A 20,010-nucleotide genomic window follows, 5' to 3' on the forward strand; every position below is an offset into this window, starting at 1 on the left:
GCTGGGACTCTATGGGCCCTTTCGATGGAGAAGTACGGCGACCGGTCGCAGTCTGGGGTAAACGATTTAGTCCAGGATTCCATGTAGGTCAGAGGGTCCGAGTTTTCAATCCCCTCCGGCAGGCCCAGTACGCGAATGTTACAGCGTCTCGAGCGTCCCTCCAAATCCACTGTGCGTTCTTCCAGGGTCGTCACGCGGCGCAGGATCTCCTGCATATCTGCTTCCTGTGATTTCACTGCTGGTTGTAATTCAGTCACGATCCGTTCACCCTCCTTCACTCTGTCCGCTAGTTTACGGTGTTCATCCCGAATCAGGTTAACGTCTGTCGTCAGGGTTCCCAATCTCTCCTCCATCGAGAGGCGAGACATTTCAATTGCCGCTAGCACCTGGTCCAGCTTCGCTGATAGTGTAGGGTCGGTTTGCGACGCATTGGTCTGTGTCCATGCTCTCGTCTGTGGCATCTTCTCGACAGCTGTTTCCGGGACCGCTTGGGTGGCCCTCGGCTTCCCCATGGGTGCTGCTAGAAGGGAGAGGGGGTTTCCCCCTTGGTTGTCGTGTGTCTCGAGGGCGGTAGGTCGTCGCCACGCAGTATCGCCGGGTGAGTGGCAGTTGAGTGCCAGTCAGCTCCTCCAGTCCCTTCCGGGTTCAATGCGAGGCTCGTTCCACCTCGGGAGGGCCTCCGCCAGGGGTGCCAGGGGCGGTGTGCGGTTGCCGGGGTCGGCGGTTCCGTCTGCGTGGGGGTCCTCCCCTCTCCGTGTGGAGGGGCCCAGTATCCGCGTTGACCGGCAGGGCAAGGTCGGGAGGCGTGGGCCAGGGGGGGGTCGCTGGTACCGTCTTCAGTGCAAGTAGGGCGCTCCTATCCACAGAATGACTGTCTTCGGCGCCAGGTCCTCACGGGCGCCATGTTAGGGTCAGGCACTCGGGTTCACCGGGCAGTTAGTTGAGGTGACCGCGTTTCGGACACCCTGGCCAGGTGGTGGCGTGTCCAGTGGCTTCCCACGCGGTTGGACGTGAGATGGAGGTCACCGGGGCGCCGGCTTGAGGTCCTCGGGGGGGGGGGAGCCAGAACGGCACTCACCGCCCTTGATTATGATGGCGGGTTTCTGTAGTACCTGGCTCCGTGTAAGCGGCGCGCCTCCTGCAGTCCGCGATGGCAAGCTGTCCAGTTTCGAGGGGCCCGATCAGGCTCCTGGCGGGGAACCGGCTTCGAGGTGCCGGGGTTCCGGGGTGGCTGCCACCATCTTGCGAGCCGGGGCTCCGGGATGGAGGAGAGCGCCATTCGGTAGCGCCGCTTCTGCAGGATGACGGCTCAAGGGACCGGGGTCGGGGCGCCACAGTCAAGACCCCCGGGGGGGGATGGGTGAGACCCCCACTCACCGCTCACATTGAGGGTGCCGGGCACCTGGGGTGGTCAGCTCCGTGCCGATGGTGCGCTCGCTGGTTCCTCGCGGTCTGTGGTGGCAGGTAGTCCGAATCCGGGAGCCGATCAGGCTTCTGGTGGGGAAGCAGCCTCGGTGTAACGGAGCCCCGGGGCGGCGGCCGCCATCTTGTGTGTCGGGGCTCCGGAGCGCAGAGAAGCGCTGTGCACCGTATATCCCGGTGGGCTAACGTCGGCGCTCTCGCAGGCTCTCCCGTAGCTGTCGCTGGTTACGACTTCTGGGGTCGCCCTCTAGGAAGCTGGGTTTCGGCGTTTCACGGGTCCGCAGGGCTCAGTAGCGTCCGCCATTTTCCAGGGTCGGCATCCCTCGGTCTCGGCAGGGAGCAGTCTGGCTCACGCTGTCTGTTTGCAGTAGCTGCTGGTCACTCAAGGGGTGCCCCAGTGTGCGGGGGCATCCCGGGTGTGGATTCGGGTATGTTGAGGCTCCCTGCGATCCAGGAACTGGGCAAGATGCTAGCCCGATCGCGGAGCCTCAGCAGGACACAGCCGCCATCGTGGCTTGCTAAGCCACGCCCCCCGACCGCTGATATTTCTTGTAGGATGCGATCCATGGTTTGCCCTTGCATGGTGAGGTTAGTTTGTATAGAATTGTCTATTGTAGAGGAAGAGCTGTTGGCAGTTGTATTTTGTGACTGCTTAAGTACATTCGAGAAAAGAGGCTGCTTAGAGGGTTTATTTCCATGTTTATTTCCATGTTTGGCAGTAGACATTTTTGTCTCTGCTTAGTCTCTCAGAATCCCTCAGAAGTATCACCACTGTAAAGCTATTATTTTTCAAAATATCGGATTAAAGTGTGTTCTTGAAGCACCTCACAGCAGTCAGCAAATAATTGTGTGTGGTGAGCAGACTGAGGCGCATGAGAAAAAAACCAGGAAGGTCAGATGTGACCAGTGGCACTTTGCAAGTGGGAAGCTGTGGAATTCCAGGATCAAGTTTGTAGGCAGGCTGACAGGACCAGAGTCTCTCAGCATATAAGTTAAAAAGCAAGATGTATTAGAGAAAGTTAAGAACTGCATATATATCCACCAAAGAATCTCAGAGGCAGTCTGGGCATTTGTTCAGTTAAACTGTGTGCTGAACAACACTACAGCTTAATTTCATAGGGCAGCCGTACCAGCAACACATAAACTTCACAAAACCTTGTTGTAATTTAGTTAAGGCTGAAGAGGATATTTTCCAAAAATAGCACATGAACTGCTCCAATGTCAATTATATTCCAGCTGGGATTGTTTATCCCCATCTCTTCCACCAAAGAACCTCTGTCGGCATACCAGGCACTTCACAGTGTAAAAATGCAAGTCTTTGTATACAATGTTGCAGACTGTGCGCAGAATACTCAGATTTTCCTCACAAAAGGGTAAAGCCTTTGTTTATTATAATTTAGGTAATTCAGCACCACAAAACAGCCACATTTAATTCCTCAGAAGTAGGCAGACTTCACAAGAGTGATTACAGCTGCAGCCCCTCACAGCTGAAACCCCTCCCGCACTTCTTGAGGTAATTATTTCAAAGAGCAAGCATATGAACTCCAAATTAACTTTACAGACCTTGACTGAAGTCAGCTGAAGTCATGAGTCATAATGAAAGGCTCCGGTGCTTTTCTCTCTCAGTCTTTGTATTTCAAGAGGCATGAATCCATTCAGCTTATTTTCCTTCAGGATTGCTTTTCACAGGGCACGAGCAGGGGCAGCTAGTTCCTGTCAGAGGCTGAAATATTGGCGCCAAAAGTAAAACAGACACATATCCTCTGAAGGGATTTATGCAGTGTCGTGTAATTCTCACCTCGGTGAGCACGGTTATTTAAGCTATGTTGTTGATAGAAGTAAGTTTCAATAAATGAAAAGGAAGGCTGCCAGTGACATCAGGGCTTCCTTTCAGCACGGAGCTCCGGTATCAAGAATGCGCAGTTTCCATTCCTCAGAAATAGAGTCACCCATACTGAAGAAAACCAGCACACCTTTTCCTCGTTGACTTCATGACCTTCCTAATGCTGAAATTATGTCAAAGGTCTGGCATTTAATGGGTGCCAACTCCTTTTGAAGCCACTCTCGTGATGGAGCTCACAGATTAGGCGGCCATCTTCAGAACGTGGCCAGACCACACCCCCTCCTCTCTTCAACTTCCCTTTCTCCCAACCCCCCTCAGTCTGCCAGATGCCCGTTCCCTCACAGCCACCTCTCCTAGCTGACAGGTCCTCCACAACCACCGCACCTCTTTTCCTCCCAAACCTCCTATATTCTCATGACTCCACACAGGCCTCGCCTCTCATTCTACCCAACCGCCGTGTTCCGCACCCCTCTCCCCCTAAATTTGTCCTTAATTCCTCTCCCTCTTGCAACACCAACATAGACAACTCTCCCTTAACATCCGTTTCACTAACTCCCGCTCTCACCCACCACCCTTCCCCACTTATGAACCCCACACCCCAAATTACCTCCTTTCCTGCCACCTCTCCCTGCCTGCCACCACCCACTCCACCCCCCCTTGTTTCAATAGAGCCACCCAACCTTCCCCAACCCAACCTTCCGTGCTCTGCCTCATTCTCACTGGAAAACACGCTAGGCTCTCTTATCACCTCCATCTCCCAGCTGCCATTTCACTTTTATGCTCTAAGATTGTCACCCCTTCTTGCACCGCTACTCCTTCCCAACTTCCCACGAGATGCACCTCGCCCCCTCACCCCAGTACAGCCAAGCTTAACCTATCGTCGGAAAACTCTGTTAACTCACTCAAGCCCTTGAACGCCACCCCTCCTCAACCGGCATACCCTAGCAACCCCACTATCTACACCATTCCGATCATCACCTCTGTCAGAACAAAGCATCCACCTAAACCCCCCCGAGTACCCCCTCATAAGTACAATATCCCGATCACCCTTCAGAGCCCTAGTGCCCCCGTCACCAAAACAGTCTTGACAGAGCTGCGCTGCATGCTTCACAACTGCAGATCTGCAGTAAAACACAAACTTGAAATCTCCGATACCATCACCCTTCATAATATTGACATGCTCTTCCTCACAGAGACCTGGTTCAAAGATACATCTCACTCTATATTTGATCTCCTATTACCCACTGGCTACTCTTTATTTAGGAATGACAGAACTGACAACACGGGGGGAGGTGTTGCAGTCATCTTTAGAAACACCCTCCAACTCAAGGCCTCTCCTAACAGCTCCTCCAAAACCTTTGAATGCCTTTCTCTTGAGCTTCAATTGCAACACCGTTCACCCCTCAGATTCCATGTCATTTACCGCCCGCCTCGTAGTGGCCCTTCGTTTATGGATGAACTCACCGACTTCATCAGCGACCAATACTCGGGAAGTGACAATCAGACCTTCGTGGGTGACTTCAATCTCCACTGGGGAGTACCGCAAGACTCCTCTGCGAACTCACTGGCCACTTTCCTCTCTACAAACGATCTTATCCAACACTGCACTGAATCAACACATTCTAAGGGCGCAATCCTGGACCTTGTTATTTCTAAAGCAGGCATGCTTTCTACCACTACCCCAATTCATGTAGATTGGTCTGACCACCTCCTCATCCCATTCTCTCTTCAACTTTCACACTCTATAACTCTTGGCCAACCCAAGAGGGCCATCTCATGGTTCCGGGATGCCAAAAATATTGATGTCGGTCCCCTCTGTGAATCAGCTTTGTTATCTCTTCCAAGGCTCGACCCGAACCTAGATGTTGACGAACTCACCTCCCAAAGCCTCATAGTTCTTGCAGCTGAAATTAATAAAGTCGCTCCACTCAAAAGCAAAAGGTTAAGGCCCACTACCTCAGCACCTTGGTTCAACAAATCTCTTTATGAGGAAAGGAAGCAGCTAAGATCCCTGGAGAAACAATGGAGGCAAGTGCCCTCCTCGACAATTTGGCCATGCTTCGCTCAGCAAAATCCAAGTACCACAAGCAATCTTCCTTGGGAAAGCGACACACTTCAAAACCCTCCTTGACTCCGCCAAAAATATACCCAAAAAACTATTCGATCTCATCAAAATGCCTAACTGCTCTCCCCCAACCTCCAAGGTGGATGATTCTACAAAGAGAGCAGCGGATTTTGCTATTTTCTTCGATGAAAAAGTGAAATCACTTGATATTTGATATTTGATATTTATTGGCATTTGTAAAGCGCTGACTTTCGCTCCGGAGGGAGCATCTTGGCGCTGAGCACACAGAAGGTCGTCTAAATGGGGCATGGATCAAATAGCTGCGAGGACTGAGGAGTCGGACTGAGAATAAATCCAAGTTTTCAGGGATTTCCTAAATAGGCTTTCTGAGGGAGCGGGTCGCTCATCCTACCCCTCCAGAGGAGCGCAAATCCTTAGCCATTTGGCAGAGCTTTGACCCCATATCTGAAGATGCCCTTCTCAAGTGCATACGAGAAACGAAGCCATCCAACCATTCTCTTGACCCTATCCCCAGTGCCATTGCCATTGACTTCTATACCCATTCCCTCTCCTATTGGACCACTCTGATCAACCTCTCACTCTGGCAAGGCTCCCTTCCTGCCTCCTTCAAAACTGGGCAGGTCACCCCTCTTCTTAAAAAACCCACTGCTGATGCGAATGACCTCAACAACTTCCGCCCCATCACTAACCTTCCCTTTCTGGCGAAGATCACAGAAAGATGTGTAACAAAACAACTCTCCTGTCATATCAAGGACAATGATCTTCTTGACAACTGTCAGTCCGGCTTCATCCAAAACTGCAGCACTGAAACAGCCCTACTGCAAGTGGTTGATGACGCGTTGAGGATACTCGATTCAGGGGGGTCCTGTCTTCTAATTCTCCTTGACCTTTCCGCAGCCTTTGACACTGTCAATCATCTATAACAACTGCTGCCAAAACGTATATAATGACCAAATCTAACTTGTACTCAAATGAGACATACCTTATTGAACCAAAATAAGATTGGCATGGATATCGATGTAATTTTAATTGTTTCATTATCTAACTTACATAAATATGATTTGAAACTGTACTTATGTATGTTGCTATATGGTTGTACTTGTACAAACCAAATAAAGCATTTTGAAACTGAAACTGAAACTGTCAATCACAACACCCTCCTCAATATTCTTCAACAGAGAATGGGCATGGAGGGCACTGTGCTTAAATGGTTTGCATCCTTCCTTTCTGGCAGATCCCAAATGATCAAAATAGCGAACAGTCTTTCACCTCCTGTGGCGGTAGGTCAAGGTGTTCCCCAAGGCTCGATACTTGCTCCCACACTGTTCAATCTCTATTTAGAACCACTGGGAAATCTCCTAAGTAAATCCGGGATTCACTATCATCTCTATGCTGACGACACTCAACTCTACCTCAAGATTGCCTCTACTCACGATCTCTCCATCCTAAGCTCCACTCTCGACTCCATTCAAAACTGGATGTCAACTCATCAACTGATTCTGAATCCCTCCAAAACTGAATTCCTCCTCTTCTCCTCCTCACTCTCTCCTCCCCCGGTTCAATCATGGATGGATCAGATGAATCTACTAAACAATAAACCCATCATTGTCGACAGCGCCAAATCCCTTGGTGTCATACTAGACAAAAAACTCAATCTAATTCCCCACATCAATTCCATTGCAAAATCAGCTCGATACCAACTGCGCCTTCTTTGGGGAATCTGTCGCTTCTTCCCGGAGCGGGACCTTATAACCCTGGTGCAAGCACTGGTCCTCTCCAGACTCGACTACTGCAATTCTCTTCTTACTGGCCTCCCCAAATCCCACTTGTCCCCACTTAAGTCTGTTTTCCACTCAGCAGTTAGTTTCATTTATGGGGCCAAAAGAAGCGATCACATCACACCGATGTTATCTACCCTCCGCTGGCTTCCCTTTGAGGCTAGAGCTATCTACAAGACCGCTTGTATCACCCACAAAGCCCTGCACTCCTCTTCTCCTCGCTACCTGGCGAATAAACTGAAACTCTCTGGAGGTTCTAGACCTTCACGCAATGCGGAGAATCTACTGCTTGAACCTCCCACTTTCAAGAAGGAAAGAACGATGGCCCAATCCTTTTCAGGCAACGCAGTGAGAATCTGGAACTCATTCCCGCCTCAGCTCCGGACCACCGCCTCCTCCCAGGCCTTTAAAAGGGACCTCAAAGCTCTCCTCCTCCAGAGACACCTCCAAAAGTAACTCACGTCCTCTCTTTTATCTGAAGGAAGACCTCCCACTACTGAAAATTTCTACTTCTCATGTCCATGGAAGTGCCTTCCCAGTGTGTTCTTGTGGTTAGAGTGTTTGCCTTTTATTGCAGTATTATCCATGTACTTGTGTTTGGTACCCTCTTGCAACTTGCACTCACCACTTTGCCCCTGTAACACACGGTTTGCTTCCTCTCACATGTTTTTTACCTTTGATACTTGCACAAGTGCCACTTTTGCCTACGCAATCGTTTGTTCTTGTGCTTGAGTGTCTAACATATATTGCAGTATTATACCACAAATTATACTCTATTTTCTCTTGTAGCCTGCACACTTGTCACTTTTTCCTCCTGTGCACTTTTTACTACCTCATGTATTTTTGGTAGCTCACATTTTTACTACCTCATGTATTTTGTTTGCTCACAAGTGTCACTATTACCTTGTCTACCTCATGTATTTTTGGTTTCTCACAATTTTTACTTCCTCATGTATTCTTGTTTGCTCACAATTATCACTTTACCGTATGTAACGTAACGTATGCTTCTGCAATCTGTTGTTCGTGTAATGTTCTCAATTTGTATCATTTCTGTTCCTATTGTGAAGCGCTCTGACGCTTTCGGGTAAAGTCCGCGCTATATAAAATTGCATAAATAAATACAAAATAAAAAAATAGCATCTTAAGGTTTTTAAGACAGGGCAAAGGCAGATTACATGCATCAGCGATTCCTGCATGAAGTTAGCCAGGCGGTGGCGATCCGCCCACCTAATGTCCCCGGTTCACCCCCGCCACATTAGTATGGCTAGGGGCATCGTTGCGGACGGAAAGACTGCCTGTTGCTTTTCTGGAGCTGCTATAATGAACCATTATTAATATTTAAAGTAAGCAAAGACAGAAATGTTACCAATGAATACATATGATTTTGTGTAAGGCCTTTGCAGAAAATTAAAGCAACAACACAGGGCTGGTATTTTTCTCTTTGTAAGGTAGCAACCCGAAATGTGACAGAGTATCTGAAGGCTGCAGCTCTGATCGTTATTGTTGCTGTGTTTGGTACCTACAATGGACTCACTTTCTGTGCCGCGGTATTGTGTGGGTCAAAGGTCATGAGCTCACTGTGATGACACCGAGGTCAAAGTTCATGTTGATCACTCCAAACCAGTAACAATGAAAACAGTTAGCGATAACAATAATGGCTTGGTGGATTTTGAATGTCAAGCAAAAAACCTGAGTAACAAATGGACAAGGCGTGAAGGGAGAGGAATAAGATAATGAGGACGGTTTTGGTCCTTTTTAGTTGATTTTGTTTAGCCTGTCGCCGTTGTTGTGTCAATTTCGTTTCTTGGGTCCTTTTTGAAAAGCGCTTGCGCTTGTTTCCGCTGCCGGAAGTGACGCGCAAGCCGCTTCCTGTGAAACAAAGTTGACCCTAGCAGGAAGAGATGGGACAGTGATATGGGGAGATGGAAGGGTAAGGGAGGGATGGACCGCCGCTGGGGAGCGAGGGAGGAGCCGGGGCAACGGAGAGAGTGGAAGCCGGGGAGAAGGGGTGAAGAAAGGCCAGGCGGGCTGAGAAGAGAGGAGAGGAGAACCCAGGAGAGGAAGGGAGGTGTCTCAGCTGAAGTCAGAGGGGTGGCAGGGGCTCGTGGGGATGACAGAGAGGGCGGTGGAGGGAGAGAGGGCCGAGGGTTCAGGGGGTCCCACCTGGAGGGTGGGGAGTGGATCCAGAGAAGAGGCAGGGACTCGGGGGGATGACAGAGAAGGCGGTGGAGGGAGAGAAGGCCGAGGGGTGAGAGGGGGACCCAGAGTGTGGGGGCTGGATCCTCCGCAGAAAAGAACTATAGTATGGTAGGGGTTCTGGGAGAGGCTGAGCTGGGGGTGAGAAGGAGGCATTTGAGGGAAAAGAGAAGCCGGGGCGAAGGAAGGAGAGGGCAGATGGGGAAAACGGAGAAAATGAATCCTGGGGTGACAGGGGAGGAGGAGTGAAGGCTGGAGAGGCGCTGGGGGACGAAGGGATCATGGCACTGGGGGGATTAGCGAGTAAGGGGGCAGTGGAGTGCAGGTGAGAGTTCAGGGTCCGAGAAGAAGACGGGAGGGTGAGAGGTGTCAATGAACGAATGGGATTGAGCCACATAGCAGAGACAGGAGACATTTGGGTGATGGGAACAGAGGCTGGAAGCGTCCGATTAGGGGCAGAAATATTGGACAGTGTCCAGTCGATTGATGCACGCCGTAGGCTAGTGGATGAGGGAGTGAATTATATGGAGGGGCGCTCGAAATATGCAATGAGGGACCAAATTATGTGACAAGGAGAATTGTGCAGCACTATGCATCACTCTTGGTGATAGTATTGCCTAATTATTTTCTCACTTTTACATATGTTAATACTAGCTGGGCAAAGTTTTCAACTCGGTACCAGTTTGACACCCAAATACAACAATAAGCCAAAGAAAGTTGATCAATCAACCTTTCCGAAGGAAGGGTCTTCTGCAGCGCAACAACACGTTTTAGTGCATTTTTAGTATCTTTGGTCTCCCAAAAATCTTTCTTGTTAAAATCTGCTAGGTATGCAGCAAATGAGGGATTATGTGCAAAATGCATCAAATCAATAATTATGTGCTGAACACTGGCCACATCATTCCAGTGTTCCTGATTATATGGCACTAGAGAGCACATACATGATTATTTATGAATGTTAAGGCAGCATTTTTTAGTAGCAGTGGACTGTGGCGTAGGGTGACATGTTGGAATTGTGTGAGTAAAAAATAGAGGGGGGACAAAACGGACATCATCAAAAAGTAATAGGTGTGATTTCTGCTCTCAACACCCCACTGAAAAACTCAAAACTATGCAATGGCATATTTTTAATGCAATATTTTATGCTTCAGCAGATACCTTGTCTGTGTTATGGTTTATTCTTTCTCATCTCATTGCTCCGACATTTTTCAGCCTGATCATTGCTGTACTCAAGGTGCAGTTTTACTCTTTTTTTTTAAGTGTACAAACCAAACGTTACATACTTCAAATGTAAATACAAGTATACAGCCTTACCCATTGCAATTCTTACTACGCTTCACAATTCCAAACAGAACATCTAAGACTTTATAGAAAATTAAATTTTGAGGTGAGTTCTGCACAATCCATGCTTAGCTGGATATCCAACCCCAATCTCATTTTCTTCCTGCAATGAATAATAGCATTCAAAGTAATCTTTGACACTACATGTCTGAAACGTATGGGCTATTAATAAGTCTGTTGTCTAGGATTTCTCCAGTGACTTGATGTTGTTTTCTGTAACTAGGATTAATGTTATATGTAGGGTGGCTCTCGGAGGTATAGCTTCTGGGTTTGTCAGGCACAGGCCTGGGTTGCCCTGCTCTCCTTACAGAGGTCCTGTCCCTATAATCTTAACATCAATATCTTGTTTTTACTGCACCATCCCTGCTAGAGATCCATATAAAAATATAGAGGGGATGTGACTTTTCACAAACTCGTTCACGATCGATGGACTGTAAAGTATCAACAGGGTTTGGTATCAAGGTCACGGTTCCGAATGATCCTCTCGGCAGCAAAAATTACAATTCAAGACGTTAAAAGTGAAAGTGTGCTATATAAAAAGGTGATGGACAATAAAGAAATGGAATTTGAAAACGACTGTGACTCATAAAGGGCAGTGGGGTTAAGCCTGAGACCAGTGTGGTGTCTGGGCGCTGCATACGTAGGAGATTAAACTTTTCTTCCAACGCTTAATTTAAATTGTCCTTAAAGTTATCACTACCTAACTGCTCTATTTCATTGCTTGAAATATCAGTGACTACTCTGAAGTACTTACAAATAACACATTAAAAGGGATACGGTAAAAGAAAATCCTGTTTCTAAAATTGACCCACCAGTGTGGCAGAAAGTAGGTAGTTCAACTTTTATGTCTCAAAGCATCATCGTCCTTGGCGGTTTTTTTCTGAAATGCAAACCATTCGCTTGATAATTTTCATGTCAATATGATTCATATAATGATCAATTAAATGCCTTTTAATTTATGTAGCTACTGAATTGTGTTTGCGCTTTTTTGTGCTCTTCATAGGAGTATAACATTATTTGACCAGTCTGTATGCAGTAACATTTAAAGGCATAGTATGATAGGTGATATATGAAGTAAGGGAGCTGAAGCTCAATGTTTTTCAAAATTTCATAAAACTGCTCTCTTCAAAACATTTTCCACACCTTATCAATCCCCCCCGGCACCCCAAGAAAAGGAGGGCAAGAGAATAGTACGTGGACAAACACATTTTAGAGCATCGCTAGGTTGTATTTACTCTCAACTTGGAACGTATGTGTTGTGTTGCAATTGAATTTATATAGTACTTACGATCCCTGACGAGGCATTGGATCGCTTTCTGTAGATTAGTGGTTCTCCCAGCGGTTCTTAAAATGAATCCTATGCACTTGAGGAAAACATTCCATGTGTTTACTAGTTTCTGGTGGTAGAATACATTGCTTGGAGTTTAGTTTAATCATTCGTGGGGGCTGCACGAGTTCTTCCAAATGGTTGGTGATAGAGCCTAGGTATTGTAGGTTGCAGAGATATGGTTTCAGCGAAGGAGAATTTGTGATTTCGGAAACTAAGGGGCCCATTAGGATGGCGGGCGGACTAGGTTGTCAGTGAAGACTTGTTATTTTTAGCAGACGGTTATCAGATAGACATTTGGCTCTTTGCTTTGAATCACTTTCAGAGTCTTATTGTTAATTTGTTCTCTGAGGTTTCAGATGTCAGCATGCTTCACAGAAAGGCTTGGGGGGCAGCTCTTTTATGGCCGTCAGTTTTTCTGTAAAGTAGACTTTTTATTGTTGGGATATCACGTTATTGTAATTGCTAGTTTTCCATGCTTCTGGCTCTATGTAGGTAGAACTATGGAAAGACACGGTTCCCGGCGCCTCCTACGTGCCCCGGAGGAAGTGCGGAAGCAGAAAAGGAAGGAGTTGGACGCCAGACGTAGCAAATGCCGGATCCGGATTGGCACCCACCTTGACCAATGGTGTGTCCTGAAGGAAGAGCTTGGCTTTTCTTTGCACTCGCAGTTGGCCAAGTTTTTGCTGGACAGGTATTCTTTTACATCATTCACCTATTCCTATACATCTGATAACAGACTTGTCACAACACCTCTTGCAGTACATTTTCTCTTACATTTCCAGTTCTCTCTCTTCTGTCATGATATGTTCCCATATTGCTCGGTGTCTCTTTTCTCTTATGTTCCGCCAACACACCTCCCTACTCCCCTTTTCTGCACATTTTGCTTAAGTAGCTCGTCCACTGCTTTTTCTCCCACCCCACAGCCATATATCCCTACTGTGCCCTTTCTATCATGTTCTGCCTAAATTCGTCCTACGGTTGTCTCTCATGTTGTCCCATACTGTTCTTTACTTTGCTCTGCTATCATGCTTGTTTTTTTATGCTTTATCTTTCATCGTTTATTAGATGTCTATTTGCGCAGTTTGTATAAGTAACATTTAAAGGTTTAGTACGATAGATCATGTATGAAGTAATGGAGCACAACATCAATGTTTTTAAAATTTCATCTCAATACTCTCTTGAAAAAAATTCTCGCACCGTATCAATCTTCCTTGGTAAGACATTGCAGCCGTCTACACTATTATTCCTATATTGGGCACCTTCTGGTCTGCAATGATTTGTGATTACATATTCTTGTTCCTTTTGACACATTGACCAACACTTCTTAAGGTGCTTTGCCACACAACTCTCTTTCCATCTGTTTCTTCTCTTTCGACACACCCATCAATCAATCAGAGTACTTGTAAAGAGCGCTACTCACCCGTGAGGGTCTCAAGGCGCTGAGGGGAGGGGGGTGCCGCTACTGCTCCAAGAGCCAGGTCTTGAGGAGTCTTCTGATGAGTAGTAGGTCTTGGGTCTGTAGGGAGGGTGTTCCAAGTCTAGGCAGCGAGGTATAAGGATCTGCCGCTGGAGGTCGTTCGTTGGATGCAGGGGACAGCGGCGATGGCGAGACTTGCGGAGCGGAGCTGGCGGGTGGCGGTGTAGAAGCTGAGTCTGCTGTTCAGGTAGGCTGGTCCGGCATTGTGGAGTGCTTTGTGTGCATGGATGAGGAGCTTGAAGGTGATCCTCTTGTCGACGGGGAGCCAGTGTAGGTCTCTCAGGTAGGGGGTGATGTGGCTGCGGCGGGGGACGTGGACGATCAGTCGGTGGAGGCGTTTTGGATGCGTTGTAGTCGTCGTAGGTGTTTGGCTGGGATTCCTGTGTAGAGTGCGTTGCTGTAGTCTAGTCTGCAGCTGACGAGGGCCTGTGTCACCGTTCTTCTTGTTTCGGTCGGGATCCACTTGTAGGTCCTGCGGAGCGTGCAGAGGATGTTGTAGCAGGAGGAGTAGACGGCGTTGACCTGCTTAGACATGGAGAGGGAAGAGTAGAGCATGAATCCTAGGTTGCGTGCATGGTCGGTGGGTGTCTGTGCTCTTCCCAGTGTGGTCGGCCACGATGAGTCGTTCCAGGCTGGGGGGGTTGGGTCCGAGGATGAGGACCTCCGTCTTGTCCGAGTTCAGTTTCAGACGGCTGCTCCTCATTCAGTCGGGATGATTTTGAGGTCGTGATGGTGGGCCACTTGTGCAAGGGGGGGCCATGTAGATGTTGAACAGCGTTGGGCTGAGGGATGATCCTTGGGGTACGCCGCAGATGATGTCGGTGGCTTCGGATCGGACGGGTGGGAGGCGGACGCTCTGGGTTCTGCCGGAGAGGAAGGACGTGGTCCAGTCAAGGGCCTTCTCTTGGATTCCGGCTTCTTGGAGGCGTGTATTTAAAGTGCGATTGCAGACCGTGTCGAAGGCGGCTGACAGGTCCAGGAGGATGAGGGCTGATGTTTTGCCGTTGTCTAGTTGGTGCCTGATGTCGTCTGTGGCGGCGATGAGGGCTGTCTCGGTGCTGTGGTTTCGTCTGAATCCGGACTGGGATGGGTCCAAGATTTTGTTGTCTCCGAGGTGGAGGGCCAATTGCATGTTTACGATTTTCTCGATGACCTTCGCCGGGAACTGGAGCAGGGAGATGGGTCGGAAGTTCTTGAGGTCCTTGGGGTCCACTTTGGGCTTTTTGAGGAGGGTGTTGATTTCGGCGTGCTTCCAGCTTTCCGGGAATGTCGCTGTTTCGAAGGAGATGTTGATGACCTTCCGTAGTTGGGGTACGATAGCTGCGTCTGCTTTGTTAAATACGTGGTGTGGGCACGGGTCTGACGGAGATCCTGAGTCGATGGAGTTCATGACCATGCGTGTCTCGACGTCGTTGACGTTGGACCAGGAGGTCAGTCGGTTGGCGCCGGTGGTGTTCGCAGGGGGGTGGAGTCTGGCGTAGTCGGTGCGGTTGTGGTGTTGAAGCTGTCGTGGGTGTCAACGATCTTGCTGTGGAAGAAGATGGCTAGTGAGTCGCACAGTTCTTGTGAGGGCAGGATGTCGTTGGTGTTGGCGCTGGGGTCGGAGAGTTCTTTTACAATGCTGAAGAGCTCTTTGCTGTCGGGTGCGTTGTTATCCAGGCGGTCTTTGATGGAGGATCTCTTGGCTAATCTGATGAGGTGGTAATGTCTCTGGGTGGCGTCCTTGTGGGCTGCGTGGTTGTTCGGTGTGCGTTCATGGAGCTATTTCTTCTCCAGTTTCCGGCATGTGCGTTTGGAGGTCTGGAGCTCGTCGGTGAACCAGGTGGCTCTCTTGCTGGCGTGGCTGTTGGGGCATGGGTGTTGGCGCAGTCGTCGATCCACAGTCGGAGGTTGCGGGCTGCGGCGTCTGGGTTGGTGGGGTCAGTGTGTGGGTTCTGGGCGAGGGTGATGATCAGCTGGTCTTCGGCGACTTTGCTCCAGCAGCGGTGGTGCGTGGTTGGTTTCTTGAAGGTGAAATGGATGCAGCGGTGGTCGGTCCAGTGGAGTTCGGTGGTGTGGTCGAAGGCAACGTGGGTGCTTGTGGAGGAGATGGGGTCTAGCGTGTGACCAGCAGCGTCGGTGGGTGCCAAATACGGCAGGGAACAAACAAATGCGGTAATAGAATATCCATCTAACATTTATGAACATAGAGTAACTCTGTACTCCTGATGAAGGTGGATGGATGATCTATTGTTACCTATTGAAACGTGTCCGACGTTTTTACTGTCCATAGTGGCTTAGTTTTACGAGAAGTAAAGTCAAGACGGTCTCTCTTCTGGCTCCATTCCAAGACCAAGTTCCCCCTCTATGACCTTGGATTTACCCCCTGGACTATTTCAGTGACTTGGTTTAATTTTCTTTCTAAGATGAGGTTTTATTATGAATTAAAATTATGTTTTGATTCTATCTTCTGAGATGATTAGACTAAGTAAATATACTGATTAGCTTTGATATTTACTGTTTTGGTACCTAAGGCCTGCTGAAATAATTACAAGCTCTGGTCGCTTCTGTAGATGGTTCTTAGGTGTAGAGTTTCTTTATTTTGATTCATGTTCTTGTCCGAATCTGACAAAAAGTTTCCTGACCATGAAGACCCAGATTTAAAGACTGTTAAAAATCATGTGATATATTCAGTAAAATTCCACACTCGTGACTGGGCTTTTGTTAACTGACGACGCAAAAAAATGTCTTGGTGGCATGCTGCTAGTGCAACCATGACCGAGTGCAGAGTCTCCCCTGTAAAATGACGCATCGCACACATAGAATCGTGAAATATGAACACGGAGTGCAGGTCACTGCTGCATTAGAACCAAGACATCATCCATGGCTGCAGACGTTTCATGTCATCTTCATCTTTCTGTCAGAATATTCGGAGTAAAGAGCCTTGCTATGGGAAATATAATTGTATCGTCCCATCATCTTAGCAAGGCATCTATCAATTATCTAGCTAATACCAATCTCTTCATGCACCCGCTCTGCTGTTAAGTATGGTGTCTACAATAGAAGTGCTTAGTTTACAAATAGGGTTCTGCCAGTTGCATAGCCGGGTCACAGCTCAGCTCGCAAGGCTTGGTCGGTGCCCATCTGACAATCCATGAGAGCGGCTGGGCTAAGGGGAGGGAGATAAAACTTTGTTGTCAACAGAGGCTATTTAATCTGAAGAATATGGGGAAATTGTCATAGGTGACATGCAACCTCTGCAGTTGATGGATTTGTCATGTTTCTAACTCTGTAGTGACCTGCACTCGGTGTTGAAATTTTACCATACTGTGTGCCTGGTGTATCATTTTAGGGGGATGATTATTGTGAGTCCTGCAATTGTTCTTAGGTTGTGTGGCGTACTTGGAGTTATTGTAGTATATGAAGTGTTTTTCAATATCTGTTGCAGGAAACCAGCAGTTCATGCTGCAGGAAGATGCTGTCTTGGTTCCTTTGGGGCTTCCCTTCTTTTCTTAGATCTGTAGTGAAGTGAAGCTGTTTAGCTGCCTAGTGCCCCCACTCCCTCCCTCCCCTTGTCTGGTTTCTATGGGTTCAGTAAGGGGTCAGGGCCTCAGAAGATGTTTGTACTTCCTGTATAGCAGCAGTGATGACCCCGCGACCTGCATTGCCCTAGTGGGCTATTTAGAATCGTGGTAAATGTGAGCCATGCTACCCTCCTGGGTTCCAATGATTTCCATTTTTAGTTTGATGTATATGTCGTTTGAAGAAACCGAGCTTGCTCTGCCAAACCACAGTTTTGCAGCCCACTGAAAAAGGAATCATATTTTACTTTGCCCTATTAACCATTCTTTTGTAAGAAACCACAATTCTTCCCAGATGAACATGTCAGTCCCTCCTCTACCTCATCTCCACTTCTGCGTCCTCCTTCCCCATCTTGGCTTTCCTTTCTTTCCCCCATAACCTGTTCACCTCCAAAATCTGGTGTTCTTGTTGGACATTTAAATCTATTTTTGATTTTATTTGTGAATTACTAGTCTTCTCGAGATGTAATTTGATCAAGAGTAAATATCAGATTATTTTTTTGTCATGTTTAAATATTGTGTTTCTTCTTTTCACAGCTACAGCTCTTCGGTTGCCATGGTTTGCAACGGTAAGGCTCAGCGCCCGCCTTTTACCACCATGTTTACAACTGTCATAAACCTGAAACCCAATCTCTTGTATTCTGCAGAATCATGGCTCCAAGTGTGCCTCTCTGCTAATCGTGACCTACTCTTGAAATCTGACAAACTCATTGCTGAATATTCTTCTGAATTCTTTCCATTCAAAGTTGCTTGCCGTGCTTGCATGATAGCCCAGTGTGGAAGGGCATAGCCCTCATGCATCATTGAGCTAATTGGTATCTCTTGACCATCAAAGCTTATGAGTAGAGCCAGAAGCAAGGGTGCTTATGGGTACAGCATATTTCCAGGTTGTCCACTGTCATGCCATTTATCTAGCAGATTCAAAAAGCTAGACGGTGAACGGGAAGATAGAGTTCTAAAGGTGCCCTAGAGTTCCACTTTTGGACAGCCCCTCCTCCCTGTACAAGGATCAGGTCTCAGATCTAAAAACTCTACAAGTCAATTGATGTCAGAAATACATCACAGATTAATTACAAAAAAGAGTCATCAACTGCCAGAATGGATACGCTTTATGGAGAGAGTATAAAGAACTGCATGCACTGCATTGAACAAGAAAGAACAGTATCTGTCTGCGCACTGGAGGGTCACGCTCTGGTATGGATTAAGACTGTCCAGTGAGTTTCAAGCATGGCACTCTCTCTCTCAAGTGGTGTTGTTGGACCAATTCCCTCTCCTTACCTGCTCTCCTCCTAAGTGTATCACCTTCCCAGGTTGATTTTCTTCCAACAGTATGTTCTTGCAGCCTTTTAATAGTGTATGGCTTCCAGTGACACCTTAGATGCTGGAAACCCCATTTGCATTGGCAGCCTTTTCTGGCACTTTTGTGCCAACCGACCTGGATACTAATAATCGCTAAGCTCTGCGAAGACATGGGAGATGACAATGTGACCTGGATACTAATACTCACTATGCTCTGCAAAGAGGTGGGAGACGACAATGTATTTCTCTGCTTGGGTCACTGTTTAACCTTCTCCTCTTTGTCCATCTCACACAGGCCAGTTATGGGAAGCATCGGAACCCTTAGTCTTGCTTGCTTATCCTAAAAGCACTCAAACGTGGACCGACTGCTTTCCGGGCCCACCTTCCCTCTACTACCTGTCGGGAACATCTGAAAATGTGAGTTAGGAACCCGCAACAAGCCTCATGCCATTGTATGAACGTTCAACGTTCCTGCCCTATACTACATACATCCTTTGATTAGAGCGCATTAACTACTCCAGAAACCCTTATGTCTCATCCTTCTTCCTTTATGAGTTCCCTTTCTTGACAGTGCTTTTGGGGAAGTGAGAAAACAAAAATGGCTGTGGTCATTACAGCTTGAGTTGTGCCTACCTTTTTTATTTCATCTCTGAGTAGGATGCCTTTAATCCACTGAGGTGGCCGTTATTAGAAAAAGTTGATTTTTTTTCTCGTCCCAGCACGTTCACCCCTGATTGGAAAAGCTATTCAAATAAGTGCAAACTCCTTTAGCAAAAGACAGTCTGTTTTTGTCGATCCTTTACTTAAAATTAAAGCTTTTCCCTCTTTTCTGTGGCACCGCACCTCGGGCTGCAGGAGCTGCATTTGGCCATCTGTCAGTTTCCACCCCCCTAAACAGCCAGAATCACATACTTGCCAAGGAAAAGGCTAAGCCTTTTTTCAATTTTCTATTACAGCACCTCTTTTCTGAACAGAGCCTACACCTCAGCTTATTTATCTGTTGTGACAGAGATGTGCTTAGGTGAGCCTTGCTCACACTAAAAATAGACGTCATACATATTCAGTTATTGTTTGGCTATTGCAGTTGTTGGTGAAAGAAAAAAAATATGCATTTGAAAAATATAAAGCATCTTAAATTTCGTTTGGAGTACCACTCGCAATACAGGTATTTACATGCCATTAAAAGAAGTGGTTTGATATCTGTTAAATAAAATGCAAACAACGTACTCCATCCTTTGTGGTAGCCAAGAGGTAGTACATAGTTTTCTACACACAGTATGCACATTTGTAAAGTCTCTTTCTCTACAAACTTTTTAAGGGTTCTTAGCTTAGAGAACAATACAAAAGATTCCTCAAATGCAGATTTCGCAGGGGAAATTTCTCGTTACGAAAACAAGAAAATTCCTGGGCAGAAACTCACTTCTATTGAAGAAGTCTCGCAATGTGTTTTCAGGAGGAAATTCTCCCGCAAGCAGATTTGCAAAATTTTGTTGAGGAAATTCACATTTTACCCACCCCAATTAAAAAATTCCTGTCAGGTGGGGCTCCATAGCACATTCAAGTTCAAGTTCAGGAATTTAAATAGCACACTACTCACCCAGAGGGTCTCAAGGCGCTTGGGGAGGGGGTTCATTATTTATCGAATAACCAGGTTTTAAGTTCTTTTCTGAAGGAGATG

General features: G+C 47.3%; 1 protein-coding gene across 2 annotated transcripts in view; it reads left to right on the plus strand.

The window, feature by feature from the left end:
* Positions 1–8,984: 8,984 nt before the first annotated feature.
* LOC147736577 (zinc finger protein 692-like) overlaps positions 8,985–20,010 on the plus strand; it is a 96,828-nt gene continuing 85,802 nt past the window's right edge. The window contains exons 1-3 of one of the 2 annotated variants that reach the window (XM_086953318.1): positions 8,985–9,059; positions 12,489–12,687; positions 17,571–17,602. In XM_086953318.1, the coding sequence (XP_086809444.1) occupies positions 9,044–9,059; positions 12,489–12,687; positions 17,571–17,602 (247 nt within the window). In that variant the 5' untranslated portion in view covers positions 8,985–9,043. The remainder of the gene's footprint in view (positions 9,060–12,488; positions 12,688–17,570; positions 17,603–20,010) is intronic. The other variant, XM_086953319.1, reaches the window with a different exon arrangement.

The sequence above is a fragment of the Lissotriton vulgaris genome, chromosome 1_2 (assembly GCF_964263255.1).
Source record: "Lissotriton vulgaris chromosome 1_2, aLisVul1.2, whole genome shotgun sequence".
NCBI lineage: Eukaryota > Metazoa > Chordata > Amphibia > Caudata > Salamandridae > Lissotriton > Lissotriton vulgaris.